The sequence below is a fragment of the Condylura cristata genome, unplaced genomic scaffold (genome assembly GCF_000260355.1).
Source record: "Condylura cristata isolate star-nosed mole 26May11 unplaced genomic scaffold, ConCri1.0 scaffold00016, whole genome shotgun sequence".
NCBI classification, from domain to species: Eukaryota; Metazoa; Chordata; class Mammalia; order Eulipotyphla; family Talpidae; genus Condylura; species Condylura cristata.
This window is the reverse complement of record NW_004567117.1, coordinates 20,544,024-20,567,255: the sequence shown is the minus strand read 5'-3', so window position 1 is coordinate 20,567,255 and position 23,232 is coordinate 20,544,024. Positions and strand designations below refer to the sequence as shown.

At 34.8% G+C, this 23,232-nt stretch overlaps 1 protein-coding gene across 2 annotated transcripts in view; it reads left to right on the top strand.

Moving 5' to 3' along the window:
- Nucleotides 1–275: 275 nt before the first annotated feature.
- The window catches only part of NOL4 (nucleolar protein 4), a 255,115-nt gene continuing 232,158 nt past the window's right edge, over nt 276–23,232 (top strand). For both annotated transcript variants that reach the window (XM_004683823.2, XM_004683822.2), the window contains exon 1: nt 276–553. In XM_004683823.2, the coding sequence (XP_004683880.1) occupies nt 290–553 (264 nt within the window). In that variant the 5' untranslated portion in view covers nt 276–289. The remainder of the gene's footprint in view (nt 554–23,232) is intronic.

Genomic DNA, 23,232 nt, shown 5'->3' with positions numbered 1-23,232 from the left:
GGATGGTCCTATCACACAGCATTAAAGAGACCGGTCACTAAGAGGACGAAAAAAACCTGAGAGACATTCTTTGCAATTACGAATGATCCAAAGACTTGGTAGCACAGGGCATTGATTGCTGGTGCCCAACCTCCCTTCTCCCCATTCTTCCCCCCACCCGAAGCAGCTCCGGCGGCGGCCGGGACCTCGCGTCCCTGCATCGTGGCCGGGGCTGCATTTTTCATGAGCCCGGGGTGAACAGGTGCGAAGTGCGCTAGGAGCATCCGGCCGACGGCCCAGCGCCGGGAACATGGAGAGCGAACGCGACATGTACCGCCAGTTCCAGGACTGGTGCCTCAGGACTTACGGGGACTCAGGCAAGACCAAGACGGTGACCCGTAAAAAATACGAGCGGATTGTTCAGCTCCTCAACGGCTCCGAGTCGAGCTCCACGGATAACGCCAAATTTAAATTCTGGGTCAAATCGAAGGGCTTCCAGCTGGGCCAGCCGGACGAGGTCCGCGGGGGTGGCGGAGGCGCCAAGCAAGTGCTTTACGTGCCCGTCAAAACCACGGTGAGTGACTCGCCTTCCTCTGTTATTTGTCTGCCTGAGCAGCCCGGCGGGGAGGGGAACTGGAGGGGGGAGCAAGGGGGAGCAGTGAGCCACCGTTGGCTCGTGTGCCCCCCCACCCTTCTCAACCCCCTCCCCAAGTCGTCCCTACTAGCATTAGCTAGGCGTGTTTCCCCCCACGCCGTAGGGTCTTTGTGATTCTTTATTTTAAAGCCGCCACGCACCTCCAGAGCCCGCTGCCCTCCTCGACTCCAGGCTTTCCGACCCGCTGTTGGAGCCTCCATCTCCATCCCCGGGTCGGCGTCCTCGGGCTGAGCCATTGTCCCACGTCCTTCGCCGGGCGCCTGGCGCGCGTCCCGCCGCCGCTAACGCGCATAAAAGGCCACACTGAAACCTCAGCCGCACGCTCTGATAATAGACGATTCTGATCGATAGTCTACAGTGTCTCCTTATTGGCACAAAGCCCGAATGTGGCGCCTAGTCATGGATGTGGGATTTCCCCCCGACACAATCAGGTTTTATTGTTAGACCGCCGCTTAGGCGACACGGGGCTGTCCGATCGCCTAAATCACTCCCAGAAACCTTGTTGCCATAAGTATTTAGATTGTAGATAAGGTTCTGGAGCTTCCTCTTCCCCACCCCCCATTCTTTTCCTCACTTCACCCTTCCTTTCACAAATAAAGCTGCAGCTACATGATGAACAACAAAGAGAGATGTGCTTGGGCGTAATCAGATGGTGTGTTTATTTGTTCCTTGTTCAAGGGTGGCTCTAGTCTCATGGCCACAAAGCTCTAAACCCAAGCACTGCAAGGTCTTGGCATTAAGAGTCGAGTATATCTCAGACTCCTAAGGCAGAAGCCCTGCGAGGCTGAGGAGAGGCAGGAGCGTCAATTCCCGTTTTAAGAAGATGGGAACGGTGGGTTACAAGTAGGATTGCAGATCAGATCCATAAGACCTCTTTCTTCATCACGCCGCGGTGGGTACTCCCTGGAGTAGGGGCGGGGGAGGGTAGCTGGCGTCCTTTGCATTTTTGCCTTCTTGGGGTTTCTTGGGCATTTGCTCCTTTCCTTCAGCCTTTCCTGGCAACTCTTCCCTGTGCAGAATTCCTGGAGGATGCTAGAAAGGAGATGTCTTGAACGCTATTCTTCTATCTCAAGTGGAGGTATATTCAATTGAAAATATGTGCATGAAAGGTTTTTCAAAGGATTATATGGGGGTAGTCTTTTAGCTTCGGAAAGACAAGTTTATGCTTTGCGGAGGTTTGTTGTTTGCAGGAAATATATTTCTTTTGGAATTTATCCAGAGAACGGGAAATGGAAATGTAGGAGAAATGAAAACACATAAAAGTGCTGTTATTATATACACATTATATATATATATGTATACTGTTGTTGAAAGCTTTCTGGGAGATAGATGTGTAATTAAAGACTTTTTTTTAACATGTGGCATTGATAAAGACAATGGTGAGATTACTGTAGTGTTGATTTATTAACTAATGAGGGTCAGATGAGTATAGGTTAAAACTGAGACTTCTTTCCGTCTGTATAAACCAGAAGTCTGCTTTAGAGAATAAAGTGTTTGACTAAGCTGTATTGGGAATAACATTTAGAACCATTTAGGAAAGAAAAAAAAATAATGTTGTTAGACAAAGTAAATTAGACTTCAAAAAATAATTATTTTCTTTGGAGCAATATTGGGCAAATTGAATGAATGTTAATAATCATTAAGATAGATTTACCTATACATTATTTAACCTTATGTGTGTTTCCTTAAAATTGTTTTCTCGGAAGTTTGTTTTCCATTTCTTATTTGTTAAAGTTAAGACTTTGTTTAACTGTCAGATAGCTTTACTTGTATATTGGTCAGTGGGTTTATACTTTCATGGATTTAGTTATATTCATTATTTATAAATGGATATGCCCTTTTAGAACATCAGTTAGACATTCTACATAACAAATTTTTAAGTATAATGTTGACCCAGAGATAAACATGGATGCCAATCATTTAAATCAGTATTTGCTTCCTGTGATACCCATATTTTCATTACAAAAATTAATGCAGAGTTGCTAAAAATTACAGCTAAGACATGTAGTGTAGAATAACAACTCTGGTATTAATAAGTAACACGTGTTTCTCTTTTCTGTAATGAGCCCATATATTTATGAGGAAAATGTAACCCATCAGGTTATATTAATGTTTTTGCATAGTTTTTAAAAGCTCTGCTCTTCATCCAAACCTGTTTTGAAATGTTCAAGAGGTTTTTAATCCATGAGCTGTTTTATTGCCCTTTATGAAATTCTTATACTGCTACTGACATCGAAGTATAGGCTCCTCCTTCACTGAGAGATAGCCAATCATCATTTCAATGAGTTTAAAAAAATAAATGATTCCCTTTTATCATTGTCTCCCCATATCTCAAATTATTCTGTCCTTAAAAAAGGAATTTTTCTCTATGTAAGCCAAAGAACAGTCACCACAAAGACCAAAATAAGTATTTTCTTTATGTTCAAAGGCATATCCTGGTTGAAATTAAGTACCATATTTGATGGCATTTTCAAGTAGTTAAAGAATCATTCTAGCTATTTGAGGATTGATGGTTTTCGGCTGGGTTTGCTGTCAGCCTGATGTTGCAGTAACCCTCTGCTGCTGATAATTAGACATCATTACTACTGCAAAAAAAGGAGAGAGAGAAGGGGAGAGGACAGGCTGGGGCTAATTAACTACTTTTGTTTAATGAAAGAAAGGGAGACTGATAGCAACTGGGAGGTCGTATTAGAACAGAGTAGACACATGACACAGACTTAATTGAAACAAACCAGCTTTCTTACTGAAAGGAGCTTGGCTCATTCTATTATTTTTCCAAAAGAGTATATGTAGCTTTCTCCCCTAAAGCCTAAATTTAACTAATGATAAAACCAAGTGACTACTGACTTAAATAACAATGTAAAATATTAAAAGAGATAAAGATGTCCTTTAATAGTTGTCCTAACCTTGCCTAGGGACCTAGTTGTCACTATTTAGATTACACTGTGCCTGAGGAGATACTGTTTGGTCACCAAGCAACAATATCATGTAACTCTGCCATTTTAGGTCTAGCGCAGGACCTCTGTACGTGAACCTCGTGCATGTGCACGGACTTACAAATATATATGTTACATATAATATACACACACACATATATGCAATATCTAGAGCATCACATCTTAACTATTTTTCCATATTACCACAATTATTTTTGAGTTCTTTCACTAAAGATGTCAAAAATTAGAAAAATAAAATGGTGAATAACTTAATTCTGAAAAAGATTATATCTGACATTAGTTATAAAAAGTTTAATCATTGATCATTTTAAATTAACATTGTTCTTTAAATCTTTGATAGTTCCCATTTAGTTTTGGAAGATTTTGATTCTGATTTACATTTTATTTTCTGGTAATAATTATTTGAAACATTACACTCATAATTTAGCATATTATAACACTGGAATTAAGAAAAATAACTTAGAAAGCAACCAAAAAAGTATTAGTTTTTTAAAATTATTTATATGATTAATGCATTAACATGTAGTTTTATGCATTACATAAAAAACATTAGAAAATTTGGTTAACTCAAATTTTTGTCTTTCAGTCTTAAACATTAATATCAAAACTGTATAAACAAGTAATGTGGGTAATGTGTTTCTTGATATGAAAATGTGTTCATATTTTGTATGAACAGATTTTAGATTTAATTCTTGCCTTTGTGTACCTTTTCCCCTTACTAGTGAACATAAAGTGAATTTGCATACAGAAAGGAAAATGTATCAATTTTAGTTATGCCATTTAAAATGATGATTTATTCAGTTCTGCAATCTGTACTCTCAGATTTCATATTGTTCTTGCTGTGTATACTACTAATTGATTACTGTACAGTGATTGGGATGAATATTCATGGCTAGTTTATAAATAGTTACCATCTTTGTTGTTGTTGTTGTTTTCTCTGTATGGTTTTATTTTGATGCTACATCAGAGTGAAAGAATTGGTACCTTACAAGTCCACCAACCTCATGTCTGAGGCACACATCACATATATTAGGCCTTGACTTGGCAGAAATTTCAGAAAACAAAGCTGAGAAGCATTGTCCATTTTATATTGTGATACTTCATATCTATGACACAGATCAATCATCATAGCAGTTACTGCGCTATAACTAAACTTTTGCTTATCTGGGATACTTTCACATTGGGCCTCACTGATAGGACCTTGTTAGAGAGTTGACATGTTTTTCCCTTCAAATATTCAGGACATTCTATAGTATAGGTCTCTGGGGTTTTATATCTCAAGTGTGAATCTCAGCAATGTGACTTATTAGTTGACTTTAGCAGTACCTTGTAATATATTCTCAAGCAGAAATCACCTAAGGCATGTCCCTAGGACCCTGTGTAAATAGGAATAGTAAGGGGAAGGGACTTAGGGAGATAATTCCTATGAATAAAAGAAGAAATGAGACCGTATTAATATATAGAGTTCATTCTGCACTTATCTATTGAGTGACCATTTCTTGACTTTTTCTATTTGTTCATCCTTACTTAGTGACTACAGTGGTCGAGGGCAAAGTTTCAGCCCTCATATACATTCCATCTGTTAGATGCCTGAATCACTAAAGATTGTGCTTCTCAAGATTTTGCAGTCTAAACTTGCTGTTTTAAATAGAGGTTCCAAGAGTTTTGATTCCCATGCCAAGATCATAAAGACCTTTCCCTAAAAGCTATTGTATTTGTTCAGAATTTTTAAATCTAACTAAGGGAAGGTTAAAGTGAATATAATACATGTATTTCCATAATTCTTGGGTAGTAGCAAATAGAATAAACTTCATAGACAGCATTATAGCTAGCAGTTTACATGAAGTAGTGGGCAGAGTATAGATTTAGAGCCTTGGATTTGACATTTACTGGAGCTGTGAGTTAAGAGGAATTTCTTAACTAATCAGTTTCCTTGTTAAAAGAGTCAATAATAATACTTGCCTGACTAATTTTGCACAATAATCATAATTCATAAGCATATAGATTATGTAGCATATGCCAAGTACATAATAAATGCTACAAACTATGATTAGCAAAACAATAATACTTGTATGTAATTATAGTTAGAGATATATTATGAATTCAATAACTTTAACGATGAATTAAACATATATACCTATGTGTGTATGTATGTATTCAGATATTTATGCTGTCTACTTCATTCTTTAGAAAATAAAAATAACTTTTTTTCTTATGAAAATTATACATACTCATTGGCTAGAGAGTATAACTTAAAAGGAAAAAAAGTCTTACAAATTATTCTAAATGTCCCACCCTACTATAACCACCATTAGCTATTTAAAGGTATCATAAGATGTGTCATTCTCTAAACATGTATATTTATGGTGTGAGGTAGTAAACTAGTTTCACTCTTTTGTATGTGGCAGTCCAGTTTTCCCAACACCATTTGAGTGAATAGACTATATTATATTGCATATTCTTCACTCCTTTGCCACAGATTAGTTGTTTATATATGTGTGGCTTTATTTCTGGGTTTTCTATTTTATTCCATTGGCATGTGTGTCGTGTTCCAGTATCATACTGGTTTGAATATTATGGCTTTGTAGTATAGCTTGAAGTATGGAAGTGTGACATCTCCATTCTCTTTCTTTTTAGTTAGGAGAGGTTTACCTGTTCAAGGTTTATTGTTATTTCATGTGAATTTTATCATTATTTGTTATATTTCTTTGAAGAATTCCTCTGGTGGTTATTTTATAAGGATTACATCTCAGAGGAGAATGAATGATGATGTAAAAAGTATATAAATTAAAAACATAAATATGTATATCTAAACATTCGATATGCTGAGTGATTAATGTATGGTTGATATGGACAGGCAGAAATAATTTCCATAATGTGAATGATAACTATAAGCTAATTTAATTAAGAATAAAATATAATATTGCCAAAATGTAACAGAAAAAAAATACATGAAATTAAAACATTTTCCAGTAGTTAAGAAATTGTTAACATAGGGGTATTCTTAAAAAAAAAATATTAAAAAAACATTGAAGTTTATTTATTTTACCTAGTATTGATTTTTACTTTTATACAACATCACTGTTTTTCTCCAGTGTGACACATTTTTGTTATTTTCCTTAGCTCCTTTTTATTTAGCTACCTTTTATAATACATGTTGTTTCTTGTATCATAATTATTACATATTTATATACATTAATTTACATTATACAACTTTTTATTGTCAAGGTATTTTATATTTTAGTTATAGTACTCAATTTAGTTTTCATAATTACTTTTCCCTTGTTACATTTTAATTCTTGTTATACATGTTATTTACCAGTTTTTCATTACTTCTAAATACTATGATTTCATCCATCACTGGAGTAACTGCAATTTGTGACCTGGTTTTATTTTTTTAAAGAAGGGCTCCTAGTCTTTGAAATTTGTATGAAAGTAAAAATATCTGTCTTTTGCATTTACACCTAAGGGACAACTTTAATTTGGTGAAGCCTTTTAATATACTTTCCACCAGAACATTGTAGATAATATTTGCTTCTTAAATATCTAAAGGAAAACTGGCTTTCCAAATTTCATGCATTGTTTATTTCTTTACCTTTGAAATCATTTCTCTAAGCTGTGTTTTGAATTCTTTTTGATGCTGTATTTCTCCAGAATAACTGCTCTCATGTCCATGAATTCACTAAGTTTATTCTTGTGACTGTGCATTTCTGCTGGGGTTCAGATCTGCATTTTCTGCCAGATGTTTCAACCAAGACATTCCAAACCATCTCAGGAGAACATATCCAAAAATAAATTTGAATATTTTTCTCACTGTTACCCACACTAAGTTCTCCAAGCTTACATCTCTTTATTTTCTTTCTTGATGAATGGCAACACAATTTTCTTACCTATCCAAGCCAAAAGTCTGTGTAATATATTTGATTTATCCCTTCCTCCCCATTCAGTATAGTCAATGCTTAATGGAATAATGTCCATTCTACAAAAATAATACCTCTTGAATATATTGTGTTCTTGCACCATACCACACCATACAATAGGCCTATTACTTGCTAATTTCTCTAAAATGTTCTTTGAGGGAAAGGATTTGCTCTTCAGCATAGTATGTGTTATATCTTGAGTCAGTGTTATAGAATAAATGAAAATCATACCCCAGTCTGACAACACATAATAGGACCTATTTATTTATCCCTTATAGCTATATGTTTCATATCTATTTTGGGGTAATCTTTTAAAATACAATTTTCTATTTACCTTATTATGGTTAAAAACCACTATATAACATCAAATTTACCATCTTAAGCATTTTAGCTGTAGCATTTTAACTATGGTGTTTAAGTCTACAAAATATTGCAAAGCAGATCTCTGGAGTTTTTTTTTTTAAAGATTTATTTATTTATGCTTAGAGAACTGGGGTGCAGGCCAGAGGTTTGGTGGGTGAGAAGATTCACCAGAGACAGAGTAGGAGCAGAACAGGCAGATAGACTGAAATGTACTGCTGAGGGGAGCAGTGGGTGGGTCAGGAGAGGTCTGCCACTCCATATGGGTTAGCTCCCTGGCCAGGCATTGAACTCTTGCTGCAGTGACTTGGGAGAGCTTATAGTGTAGTGCTTTAACCTGTTGCATCACCAGGGAGAACCCAGTTCTGGAATTTTTTTACCTTGCAAGACCAAACTACACTAAACTATACACATTAAACAATTCCCTGTTACCCATCATTCTCCCTTTTGTTGCTGTTGCTGTGAATATGACTATTTCTAGATACTTCGTGTAAGTAGAATCATGTTATTTGTTTTTGTGACATATTACTTAGCATAATTTACTCAAGATTCACCCATGCAATAAGTAGCTCATGACAAGAATGTCTTCATTTGAAAACTTAAAATATGTTGTTTTATTTATATACCACATCCTGTTTATTAATCTCTGGATGGACATTTGGCTCCTTCCATGTTTTGGCTGTTGTGAATGGCACTATATGAGCATGATTGTGTAGGCTTCCCTTCAAGACTCTACCTTAATTCTTTTGAATATATAGTAACAAGTGGGATTGCTGGATCATTCAGTGGTTCTATTTTATTGTGGAACCAAAGTATTTTATCGTCCCCAAAACAGTGTACAAGCATGAGCATTCTTTAAGATTCAGAAACTGATGATTTGGCTCCTCCCAGAGCTCTTCAATAACCTCACTTTTTTAGGTACTTACACATGTTGAATGCAACAAAATTAATAATATTACAATAATGCCTTACATTATTATAATTACTTTCTAGGAGGTAAGGACAGGGCTAATAATTTTTTAAATATACAATAATACTTTGATATAAATGATTTTAATTTATAAAACCTTGAGAAAATTTGGGTTAATTTCAGGTTACTTTCTAAAGTCACAGAGCTTCTAGTGTTGAAACTAGGATGAGAAATATTTCAGTTAAATTCTAAAATTCTTGGCTTTGATCTACAACTTTTTTAAAATCATGTTACCAATTTTAAAAAAGAATTAAAGATTGTCTCATTTGTGTATTGTTGTAAAATACCTATCAATACTTAACACATTTAAAGAATTTTAAAAATATTAGTGCAAATACAAAAATGTATATAAACACAAGTTTTAATATCTTCATCTCAATAGACATCTCATTTAGTCTGTGGGATGGGACTATACAATTAGAGAAAATTTCTCTAGTTCTTAGAACAATATTGCCTCACAGTAGAACACTGTGGTTAAGACCTTACACTTCAGCAAAATTCACCTCTTCTTCCACTTAAAATATCAGTGAGGGAGTACCTTAAAACTTAACCAACACAACACTAAAATATTGTTTTAGCCATATAAATTTATCACTTGTATAAAGCATTCAATACTGGTTTGATGTTGGTACAAGAAGAAAAATTATTTCATTAAAATTATGTTTGGGATGATACAGTCAAGAATAACTGAAGTGTGTATATATCACAAGATGAAATTGGAAAAGTATCTAAGACAAAATTATGGGAAACCTGTAGAGTTTTGTTGACAAGTTTGTTTTTCATTGTAGAAAAAGTTATCTACCAATAGTGTTGGGGCATGAATATCATGATTTAGGACTTAATATTAGGGACATGATATCTCTCAGTACTTTTTTGTGGGATATAAGTCAGATGAATAAGAATAATGATAAAATCATTCCTTTCATTCAGTATTTTGCTTGAAATATTATCATTATAAATAATTATAATATAGATGTTAAAATCAAATTACCAAGATGTAAGTCAATACAATACTATACCTTGATATTACACTGTAAATTAATCATGTCATACAGGTCTAAGACTTTATAATCCCAACAAACTACTTTAAAAGGGTTCTGTGAAACTTAAACAAGAGCTTTAAAGGCACTATTACAAAAAGTGTTTTGTTTCATTTTCCAGTGGAGGAAAAATAATTGTTTACCTCTTAGTTCTTGCTATATCCACTACAGAGACTTTTCAGAGAAATTTTAACAAGTATCCAAGAGCAAATTCAGTATGTTAATAGAAAATTCATTCAAACAGACCTTTTCAAAGTAGAATGAATGCATAGAGTTTATGTTGTGAGGAAATATTTTAAATTATATCCATTCTTTTATAGTTGATGTTTATACACACATTTCTGTCTCTGCTAAAGGTCTTCCTAGTGGTTCTTCAAATTTGGTACACTATGTTAGGCATGAATTTAAGATGATTAACAAATTTTTACAGGGCAGGAAGAGGGATACCCCTGAACCCCCAAACCTGCCTGCTCTAAATAGGTTCTGCCATCTGCCACATCAAGACAAAACATATAAGTCCATTAATAGAAAGGAACTTTAATACAATTAGTGTGCAATACAGAAAAGATAAAGAATTTAGTTACTAAATCAAACACCTGAAGTTATCCATCCCCCTTGTGTATAAAAGTCCACCCTAAAGGGATTGGACCAAAGCAAGGCCTGAAAGAGCTGCCACAAGTCTAAAGCATATTCTGGTGGGGTCCCATAAAAAAGGGTTAGAAGGGGCCCTCCTGGTGGCACACTGGTTAAAGCATAGCACTGGGAAGCTAAAGCCACTTCAACATCAATTCCAATGCCGCCCGCCCTTGAGGTGACCACATGGTGAGGCAGACCTCTCCTGACCCGCCCGCTGCTCCCCTCAGCAGTGTACTTTGAAGATCTGCCTGTTTACCCCACTCTGTCTCTGCTGAATCCTCTTACCTCCCCTACACCTCTGGTCTGCACCCCAGTTCAAGTAAATAAAAAGGTCAGAAATGGCCAGACATGTCTGGGAGGAAATGAGCAAAATCAAAATCAAAATAAAAGCCACCATTGTCACCTCCCCACAGGTCTCACCCTCATCTGTTTCAGCCAGTCCAGGACCAAGAAACAAGAGCTGCTTTTTCACAAGTCTTTCTGCCCCACTGCCTTCCTCAAGCTTCCTCCTGGCTTTTCATCTTTCCATCCTCCTCAGTCTTCTCTCCAGATTCTTTTCCCTGCTCAGCTCCACCCTCTCTTGGATGGGGCAGGGATCCTGGAAACTCCACTTTTCCCAGGGACAACCCTGTTACAAAATGACCCATGCATGAGTATCATACCCACCACTTTTGAGTGTCAGGGGAACCCATGAATAGATGAGCTTCCCCCATCCCCCCATAATACTGTTACACTGTATTGTACAATCAACTTTAAGAAAGTTGACTATCAATGGGGGATGGGGGACCTGACTTAATCACATTAGTTTTTTAAAAACACAGGTTTTTCATAGATCCTAGCAGAAGTCAGAGAGATTTGTGTTTGCAATCGAGTCAATGCAAGGCAAGTTGTTTGTTGTGGTTAATAGCTGACAGCAACCTTTATGAGCTGAGACCAAATTTTGCAAACACGTTAACAAGATAGTGATAGGGACCAAGAACCACAAAAGAATGAGTTCTACCAACTGAAGAGTGTTGGGAGTGGACCTTTCAGATTTGAGCTTGCATGTGAGAGTGAGCTCACCAACACCTTGATTTGTAGTTCTATGAGTATGTGAGTACAAGGTCCACTTAAATCTATTTCTGACCCAGAGATCTGAGAGATAGTAATATCTCTCAGTTTGTCAAAAGATTTTTTATACTGCAAAAGAAAATATGTAGGATTTGTGTGTGTGTGTGTAAAATTTCCCCAAAGCATTTATGCAGTTAAGGCAACTTTTTAAAGTATATTTGATGAAGATTATTTGTGGTTTAAGATACAGCTGGGAGTAATTTAAATATTCTTCCCTTCAAATGCCTAATATGTTGTTATCTTTATAAGTTTTGATGAGATATGGACCATAATTTAGTAAATTATGTAATTTTCTACCACATCATTTGAAATATTGAATGAGGTCTCCCATTAGGAATATATGTATATACCTAATACATACAGTAATTTATAAAATATTACTTTATCATAATGTTTTTACTTAGAATTTTTCAAATCACTATATTCCATCTACCTCCTAAATAGAATATTAGATGACTTAATGTTTTAGGTTTCTCATGGGAGAATTGAGATAAAAGTGTACACATTTCAAAAGAAATTATTGTTCACATAATTATTTTAATGTATAAGTATTTTTAAAAGTAATAGAAGAAAATGCAATAAAATAGAATATTCCTATTTATTAGTATTAACCATTCCATAATTTTAACACTTATGCATTTAAAAAGAAATCTGCCTAACAACATTTAGGGAATAGAATATATGAAATAGTGGCTGATAGATCATCTTATGATGTTAAGATATTAGAGGAAAATCTAGAAATTACTTTTCCCATTCTGTTGAGAAGTAAAATATCTTTATTTTGATTTTCTTCCTTTCTATCTGGGATTTATTCAATTGGCTCTTATGTTCCACTCTTCCTAATTTATAATCAAGTATTCATTTGTGGTAGCTATTTCACAGTTACAGAATTTTCAAGTGCTTTGAGCTGTTAGAAAACTGGAAGGTTAAGAAGGAGATTCAGAATATAAGTTCAGGAAGTTGGATGCTTAATTGCTAATAAGAAAGAGTGATCTGCCTTGAGTCAGAGAGCTGGTGTTTTGTTAGTGGTTATTTTTATTATTATTAATTACAATGTTTTCAGAAAATATTATTTGAAAATTTATGTTCCATCACCGTGTATAAAAGTAGTAGTCATTAAAATAAAATTGGCCAATATCTTTTGGGGGGAAAAATTGGTGTTATGTGATAGGGGATTAGTGGAAGAAGGGGCAGGCAGACAATGCCATAGGCCTGAGGTGAGCTAGAAGCAGCCTTCCTTTTGGTTTTCAGTCAACCTAAGTACAGTTGCCAGATGGCTAGTGGGGTTTAGGAGTTTAATCTAGGGACATGGGGCAAAACTAAGTAACACATATGAGGATCTAATGTCTAGGTTGGTCATATTGCTGAAACCAATTGACCTAATTAGATGAGATTTTCAAATCTACTATCAAAGATTTGGTTGAACTTCTGTGGGTCCTGGTTCTCTTAGTGGTTTCTGTTTGCATGCTCAATGGTATTTACCTGCAGTTACCTGCTATGTTTACCTTAGTTCATTTTCCCCTATAAAAGCTACCAATACAAAACAATTCATTTGATGATCCTTTTGATACTAATTTGCAATATGTTAATTTAAAACTAGCATTAATTTGAACTATTAAAGGAGAATTTGTCTACAAATTTGTAATTAATAAGATAACAGAGGACATGCTTATTACTATAATGATAAAATTATTTAACAAGATCTACTCTCTATAAACAATGTGTATGTCTATCCCATTACAAATCATTCTTTACTAATAAAATATGTGTTATGAATAAGTGCCTTCTAGCTAATTTGCATTGCTCTGTAATTAACACACATAGTAGCAACATGTACCCTAACTTTTTCAAATAAGGAAAATATGATCATCCTTTAGAATTTAAGCTTTAAAATCCACACAAATACAGTGATAGTCAAAGATACTTTAATATAAGAGTGTGGCTACCAGATAGACTACCTGGTATTCAGCTTGAAAATATAATAAAGCATCAGTTAAACAAACTTTACTAACTCATAAATTAACCGGCATTCACTTTACTCAAAAACATGCTGAATCATAGGGCATTAACAGAGTCTCATTTGTAGTTTACCTTGTAGTTACTTGTACTTTGTATACATAAAATTGAGTTGTATTCATTATTATTGGTAATTTGTCCCACATCATTTTCCATTATAATTCAAAATACCTTTTTTTTTTTTTTTAAAGATTTATTTATTTATTCATACAGAACTGGGGTACAGGCCAGAGGCTCAGGGGCGGTGAGAGGCTTCACCAGAGACAGAGTGGGGAGCAGAACAGGCAGATTGACGAAGTACACTGCTGAGGGAAGCAGCGGGCGGGTCAGGAGAGATCTGGCTCGCCATGTGGTCTCCTCCGGGGCAGGCAGGAATCGAACTCATGCGGAAGTGGCTTCAGATTCTCAGTGCTGCGCTTTAACCCGCTGCGCCACCAGGGAGGGCCTCAAAATACCTTTTAACTCATAAGGTATCTTAACACATAAAATACAAATTAAAGGTACAGATGGCTGTACTCATAAAATAATATTGTCATGATGACAGTAGAACTTAGTGTTCCTAAAGGTGTATCCATGTTATGGACAAAATGTGTTTCCATTCATACTGCCTTATGCCATAACTTAATCACTTGACTTTATTATATCATCTTTAAATTCACATTCAGCAAGCCACCTTTTGATTATTTAGGTTTTCTACATGGCTTGACTACTACTGATATAGTAAAGGTTTAAGTTATACTTTTAATGAAAATTAAATAGTCTTAGATTTTATACAGTAACCTCTTGGAGTGTTAGATGAGTTTAGTCTCTATAGCTATCAATTATATACACTGAAAAACTCTTAAAAACACACACACACACACAAATAAGAGCTGTTGAAAAAGTAAAGGGAAAATAATGCTTGGGAGAAAACAAAATAGTGTCCATTATATTCTGATTCAGTTCCTCCTTCTAGGAATCATTCTCTTTTGGTTTTATGTTGTCTGATAATCTTGGCTGCTCTCATCTAAATCAATTATTTTCTAAAACATGGTAACTAGGATATATTTTAGAGTCATAATAATAGTGTAACATAACTTTGAATTGTATTCTGTCATTTAAAATTATCATCATTAACACTTCCCCCTACATACTCTTAGTAATTATTTCTGTGATTTCACCAATACCTAATCACATAGTGCTACTATAATTTCCTTGCCATTTTCATATTATGCCATTTTTTGTTTTAAGCTTCCATTTCCACTGAACTTATTTTTAAAATGGTTTCTGTATGTTCTATAATTGATTTTGTTTTGAACCTCATTGAAGGTTTTCACACAAATCTTAGATTTCAAGAGGTTTTTAATCTTGTTGCTGTCATCTGCCTCAGGATATCTCACATTTTAACATGTTTGCCAGTCACATAGAAATCTTGTTAAAATGTTGATTTGGGTCAGGATGGGGATCATATGTCTTTGTTTCTAAAAAGTTACCATATGGGCTTCCATTGCTGAACAAAATGGTCATATCCACTATTGACTATTGTTTCCACTGATTACACTAAAAACTCTGGACAGAATACAAAACACAATTACCCAAGAATGCAGAAAAACAAACAATAGCAAATAGAATGGGAATGGAAGTAAACTACAATCACAACAGTACAAGGAGCTAGCTTCCTCTCTTGTTTTCCTCCTCTTCCCCCATTCTTGATTATATTCAAAGGTAGTTTCAGTAATATAACATCATAGTGAGTACAGATAGTACAAATTCTGAGGGAAACCTCTTTCATCTCCAGAAGATCAGAAAAAAAGGGCTCAATTCACTTGGAAAATGGGAAGGGGAAAGAGTCTTTTTTCCTCTTTTTTTTTTTTTTAAGATTTATTTATGCATATGGAACTGGGGTACAGACCAGACGTGATGAGAGGATTCACCAGAGACAGAATGGGAAGCAGAACAGGCCAACTGATGAAGTACACTGCTGAGGGGAGCAGTGGGCGGGTCAGGAGAGGTCTGCCGCGCCATGTGGGTCACCTCCAGGGCAGGGATCGAACTCATGCTGAAGTGGCTTTAGCTTTAACCCATTGCACCACCAGGGAGGGCCCTTCCTTCTATTTTTAGATGTACAATGAGGATAGTAATGGAGATGTACTTTGCTGCATGATGGCAGTGTGAGAGGGGGACCTAAAACTCTTAGTGGAAAAACTGAAATTTTGACAAAAGAATAAGGAAAAGGCCCCTATGTGTGTAATCCCATTGCTGTTTCTCTTTTCATATTACATCTTCTTGAAGATAGCCCAAGTCTTAGAATTGTGCAGAGTACAGATGGCTGAAACACTGAATAGACTAAAATCCTGACATTTTTCAAAGAAAATTAGTATTGGGGGTAAAAAGACAGTGTGAGTGAAATACTAGAGAGGGCTAGTATTTTTTGTGTGAACTAAATTCATTATCAAGCTGTAAGTTAAAAATATATGCAAAGCATTGTGGTCAAATTTTGAGAACTATAATATAAAGATCAAGGTTAAGATGAAACCCTAAACTGCTGATATGCAGGATAGACTCAAAAGGGCACAATAAAATGTGGAAACTAAACTGTTATTGGAAGCACCAAGAAAGCTTCATCTAATAAGGCTTGCTACAGACTAGAAACACCACATCTACACATGGTTGTAACAATATTTAGCAATATATTACAGATAATCAGGATACAACCTGGAGTTACTTAGTGTATGAGAATGGAACAGCTATTGGGAGGAAATACTTAACAGATGATAACTTTGAGTTGAATAAATTGTTGAAATTATAAGAAATTTTAAAGTAGCTATAGCATCACACTGCAGACAATGCAAACACTTTTTTTGAATGGAAAAAAAGGTCATTCTGGTAGGGAAAGAAAAATAAAGAAATACTAAAATACAGAAAATTCCACTGAAAACACAATTATGTGAAAAAAAAATCATGGGGTGGACTCAAGTAGGATGTAGAAGGCAGGATTTAAAATAGACTAATAAAATGTCTCCTATTTAAAAAGAGTAAGCAAAACTGAAATAAATAAACATAAACTAAGGGATATGTGGGAGGACATAAAAAAAATCCAACATTTGTGCCACTGAAATCATAGATGAAGAATAGAATAGGTATGTAGAAAAAATTAGTTTGAAAAATAATGACTGAAAGCTTGCAAACTTGATAACTCAATGAAATTTGAAAAAGATATACTAGATAGATATAATGCATTATTATATGCATTAATAGGCTATATTAATGTATATAATAATGAAAAACATAAAATAATGAAGCTGAAGAAAGAAAACAATCTTGAAAACAGCCAGAGATAAAGCATTACATGTAACTAAACAATAATTTTAATAACTACAAACCTCTTATAAGAAACCACTGGACTACTTATAAGAAGGCCACTGGACAATGGTATCATTTTTAAATGCTGAAAAAGAATTGTGTATTCAGTGAAAATTTCCCTCTGGAGAGAAGGTAAAACAAAGACATTGTTAGATGAAGAAAAACACTGAATTATTGTCAGCAGACCTGTTCTAAAATAAATGCTAAATGAATTTCTTCAAGATGAGGGTGGACGATACTAGAAGGAAATTCAGAAGTTCAATTATAGAAGAACAACCAAAACAGTAAATAGACTGTCACTCTATGAATTCTTTAAAATGGTATTTGATTTTTGGGTTTCTCCCTGGAGATGCAAAAAGTTAATGCACTACACTATGAAGCTCATAGGAATTCAATACCCTGCCAGGGAGCTGACCCTCATGTGTGGCAGGCCACCCTCCTGACCCACCTGCTGCTCCCTTCAACAATGTATTTCAGTAGAACTGCCTGTTCTGTTCTCCACTCTGTCTGTGATGAATCTTCTCAACCCCTGCCCCACACCTCTGGCCTGTACCCCAGTTCTGTAAGCATAAAAAATAAATCTTAAAAAAAAGATATTTAAATTTTGAAGCAAAAGTTATTGTCTGGTGGGTTTTTAGGTCAATATAGATAGGATCTATAGGAGGAAATTATCTGGTAATTTCCCATTTATTTAAAATCAAAAAAAGAAAGTTATCCAGTAATTTCCCATATATATTAAAAAATCAAACAATATATTTCTAAATAATCTGTGGGTAAAACATGACATTCCTAAGGAAATTAAATAATAATTTTAAATCAAATAAAAATGATAACATAGCATATAGACATTTGTAGGCTGTGCCTACAATAAGGCTTTCAAGAACATTATCAGTGAATACATATGCTGCAAAAAATGAAATATCTCAAATCAATCTCCTATCTAAGGAACTTAAAAAAAAAACTATTGAAAGCAGAAAATTAAAATTAGTTAACTCCTGTAATCTCAGTAAGTCTGAGATACCCCTTTGCCTGGGATCCAAAGGTTTCAGAATGGCTTGTATAGTGTCAAGAGTCTCAGAGAGGGTTGCTAAATGAGTCTCCGTAGTTTACTAGTTCTGGAATCTACTGAGGTGTATCTTCTCATGCAGTATCCTTCTGCTTGTGCTTCTGAGCCAGATTTGGTAATTTTTTGGGGGGGACTTTGATATCATGTGATGAAGTCAACTGTTCTGAAGTGGTTGTGTGATTGTTTCACACTTGTATGCATTGGTCTTCAGCCAGTTATATTGATCATAAACTGTGTTAGATGTAAATAGATATATAAAATATTCCATTCAGCAGCAGGAATTTCCCAAATTGTTTGATTTTAGCTTCCCAGTTTTCTTAGCATTAGATTTTAGGAGAAGTATTGAAAGCCTGACTACTTCTCAGGGGCTTATAAATATGTGGGCTATATTTTATTTCTTCTACCATTCTTCAACCCCTGAGGGGTTATCTTATTAGAAATATGAAAAAGAATCATAAAAATATATTCAGGTCTATTTCTTTTGGCATAAACATTATATGGTGTTTGCTCCAAGCTTTAGTTTTCTGGAAGCTTTTGAACTTTCAGCCTTAAACCATCAATTAACTTTTGAAATTTAAGATCCAATAGTTTAATGTATTTTTAATAAATGTGTTTTCAGTATTGCAACATCTCCCAAGGATAGCACAATGGAATGCCCGAACAACCTGGTTGCACAGAAATTCAACTGAAAATATTTGTTAACACTTAAAAAATTCTCCAAATGTCTGTGAAATATGGAGAGCAAATAATAGATATATGTCATGGTTATTATGATGGTTAAATGAGACAGTAATGGATATGTCAATTTCTAACAATTAAGATTTCAGTGTTAATTCTTCCCTTTTAAGTTTTTTTCCTGAAATAAGTACAATGTGTTTTATTTATAAATGAGAACAAATTAACAATGTACAGTATTTTAGAAGTCAAAAAATGTAGTACTGAATACACAGACTCTTATTTCTCTTCCAATTTAGACTTTTTAGCTTTAATTAAAAAGACATCACTTTATAATCTAAAATTATTTACTTATTAAAATTAATACTTCCATAAACAATACCAAAAAATGAGACAAGGTATATTTACAGAACGGTATGTTAGTTATACCAGGTCCCTTTACAGGGGATTCCCAGCACACTCTCATCTCCAATGATACACAGCAATTCTTATTTAGATGTACATATTCATCTACTCATCCAACACTGTAACCCCTATACTTCTTGATGGTTTCTTTCTGATATGAATGGGCATGTTGAGTTGTCTGCTTCTTAGAGCAGACATTTACCTTCCTCATCCACCAGATATTAGAAGAGAACAAGAGTTATGAAGATGACTAATTTGACCCACTCTTTGGGGGTTTGGGGGGTTTCCAAGTTAAACTCTTTCATCATCATATCTGTAATTAGATGAGTATCCACAGGCTCTTTTTCACACCTTGCTGAAGCAGAGTTTTGAAAAATAAAACCACAAATTCAGCTGTTCCTCAGAAGAAGTTATCAAAGATAATCTCCATAAGTATTGGCTGACACTTAATTTAGTTGAAATGTAAACCATTATCACCTCTTTTCTTCAGTAAATACAATTTGTCATAAACATGAATACTGAAGAATCATCTATATCTACAGAGAATGTAAAATAATCTCAGCATTTTTTTCAATTATTTTCTAATTTATTCATGAAAAGAATGTACTTGGAGAGGCTTAAAAGCAGTAGTGTAGGTAACATCTGACTTCCATTCTTTTTTAGTACCTATAATGCATGACAGACTTTGATCAAAACACATTTTTAAAATCTATATGGAAATTTCTTTGTATTTATTATTTGGGTTTTAATTATCTTGCTGTTTTTTTCTTTCCTTTTTTTTGGTGCAAATTTATGCCTCTACCAATTTTGAGAAGTTTTTGCCCATTCTTCAAATACATGTCCTGCATCATCATTCTCTGTCTCCCTTCCTTATGGAATGTCAGTGACTCCTGTTGGGGTGCAAAGGCATTTACCCCATAACATTCTGGGTTCTATGCGGTAAATACCCAGACTAACATCAGACCAATTAATAAGAAATAAGGTGAAAAAGAAGTTTAATCATAATATGTATACTTCCACTATTCTTGGGATAAACCCAACAAAATGAGTACCTTCCCATATGGTTTCAGGCCTTTCTTGAGCAGCTTAGCTAGGACAAAGGAAATTGGAGGGTAGAAGGAATGGAAGGTCAGGTTAGGGAATTTGCAAAGGGAAGCACCTTAAACATAAGTATGTAGACTAAAGTTCTGTCTTGTCAATTGAAAAGTGAGAACTTTACATTGAAATGCCTTTTTAAAGGAACCCTCCACTCAGAGGTCCTCTGATGATAAAAACTTTTTGCCAAAGACATTTTGAGGGGGCAAGTGTTTTGTTTCCTTGCACCCAACAAATATTGAAGCTCTGCTAATTCTTTTTGATACATTCTCTCTCACTTCAGAATTGGTGGTTTATTTTTTATAGGAATTAATTTTTTTATTTTTAAGTTTTTTTGATATATTCATTGTGGTCTCCTTTACTTTTGTATACTGTATGGTCTCTCCATGAAGTCCCCACCATCAGTTCACCTGTGTCCCATTACCATAGTCCCTTGTGTTCTTTCCACCTTGTCTTATCCTTCCCCATCCTCCTTCCCTATAGAATATCTCTGATCTGTAGTTACCTGATTTTGATTTTTACTTTATTATAGGCACTTTTCTTTCTGATTCTGTTTTTGTTTTCTCTACATTCCTCCTATAAGTAAACTATAAGTAAATAAGTAAGACCCCCTTTTTTTTTTCTGACAGCAGGAATTTAAACTACATGTGCATCACCCCTTTTTTCTGGCCAACTCCTATACATTCTTCAAGTCTCACCTCAGGAGATGCCCTTTTAAGAACTAAAGATAGGCTTCTGTCTCATTAGTATTCCTTCTTAACGCTTACTTTATGATAATACATGTGTTAATGTGATTATTTAATTAAAGTTTGTCATTCCCATGAGGTTACTTTATGGAACAGGCAAGAGTTTAAGGTTTTTTCCATAATTGTATAGCCCTTGCCATGAAGCAAGCAGAAAGTAAAGTTTCAGTAAAAACTTAGGTCTTGTTACATCAGACTATTGTTAGCCCATACATATGTGTTTATAATTAACAAATCAAATTATTGCCTCTCCTTTTATCCTTACCTAATTGAACTCTAAATGGATTGAACAAGAATTTATCTATGAATCTATTCTGTTCTGAAATGTCATTTTTTATCAATTGGTTTAAAAATATGAACTTCACAGAAAAAAAGATACTTTTAGTTTTCTTTCCATTCTCTTAATTTTAAAGGTATGAAAGTGAAATAGTATATTGACTATTACTGAAATTTCCTAATCAATCTCATTGTGTATTATAATTTTATGTCAGTATTCTTTTATATAGCTTTCTCCATCCACACATAATTCTGCATAAATGATAATAATGACCTGCACAAATCACCACTTCTTATACAGAAAACTGGGGTACAGGCCAGAGGGGCAGGGTCAGTGAGAGGATTCACCAGAGACAGAGTAGGGAGAAGAACAGGCAGATCAACAAAGTACACTGCTGAGGGGAGTAGCGGGCACCTCAGGAGAGGTCTGCTTCCCCATGTGGTCACCTCCAGGCCTGGCGGGGATGGAACTCATGGGGAAATGGTTTTCGCTTCTTAGTGCTGTGCTTTAACCTGCTGCACTACCAGGGAGGGCCAGAATTTTCTTTTTTTAAGTAAAAGATTAATCATTATGCACTTGACCACAATGTCACAATAATTGACTTTCTTGAAGCAATGCTAGTAAAGAATTCTAGACAAGGCAACATATATACTAAGGTGACACATATGGAATATGAAATGCATATGACTATGTATAAGAATGTCATATTTACTTTAATGCAGTGGCAAGATCAAAACTTATTTTGGAGTACATAGGTACACCAATTTGTTAAATATTTCTTTTGAGAAAGCTATCACTTATTTTGTAAACACTAGCATTTTAAAAAGAGAAAATATGGTATTATGATTTTAAAAGGTTGCCATCTATCTATACAGACCAAAAATTTATATACACTGAGTTTGGCCTCCTCATTACTTTGTACTAATAGAATCAACAAGATCTATAACTTCTATTTTTTCCTAGCTGCCTGAATTTTTATGTGGATAAATATTAATTTAGTTATTTGTGATTCTCTTTTGATTCTTTTTATTAATTTCAATTTTGAGAAAGAATAATTAGAACATATACAGGTGATACCATTTGTCATAATGAAATCCATAAATTACACATTTGAGGAAAATGGTGTAGTTATGCTTTAGTGTTTCATGAAAGCTGTTAGTAATTTCTTATTTTTTCACTTTCATCTGTCAGTGATTTATCACAGTGATCTAATTACAAGATTCTGGTAACTAATTTGGAAATCCCTTCTTACTATAAACTTTCAATCAGATTGAATTTTAGGTGGGCATTAATATCTGTTTGTTAAATCTTAGCTTTTTTTTTTTAAAGATTTATTAATTTATTCATATAGAACTGCAGTACAGTCCAGAGACGCAGAGGGTGAGAGGATTCACCAGGAACAGAGCAGGGAGCAGAACAGGCAGATCAACGAAGTACACTGCTGAGGGGAGCAGCGGGCGGGTCAGGAGAGGTCTGCCACGCCATATGGTCACCTCCGGGGCAGGCGGGAATTGAACTCATGCAAAAGTGGCTTAAGCTTCTTAGTGTTGTGCTTTAACCTGCTGCGCCACAAGGGAGCTCTTTAAAAGATATTTGCATTTAGGCTAGTAGTTTCTATATTAATTACCCTGTAAAAAGTCACCCATCACCCTATCATACAAAAATTATGAAGGTGGGAAAGCTAACACACTAGCTCTTTGAAAACAAACTAGGTAATGGAAATGTCCAACAACTTTTGATATTTGAATTTTGAATAAAGGCATGCCATGATCCTAGGATTGATTATATATTTTTCCTAAGCATTTTATAAGAAATAATATAAAGGCAACAATTTATAGCTGCTTTCATTCTTTATTCTTCCTTTGTTTTTACTATAAACAATGAATTTTGAAGGGTAACAACTTTGTTTGCAGGAATACTTTGTTTTTGCAGGTGTCAGCAAAAAAAATTTTTTTTTACCTTTTCAATCTTTTTAAATTTTATATA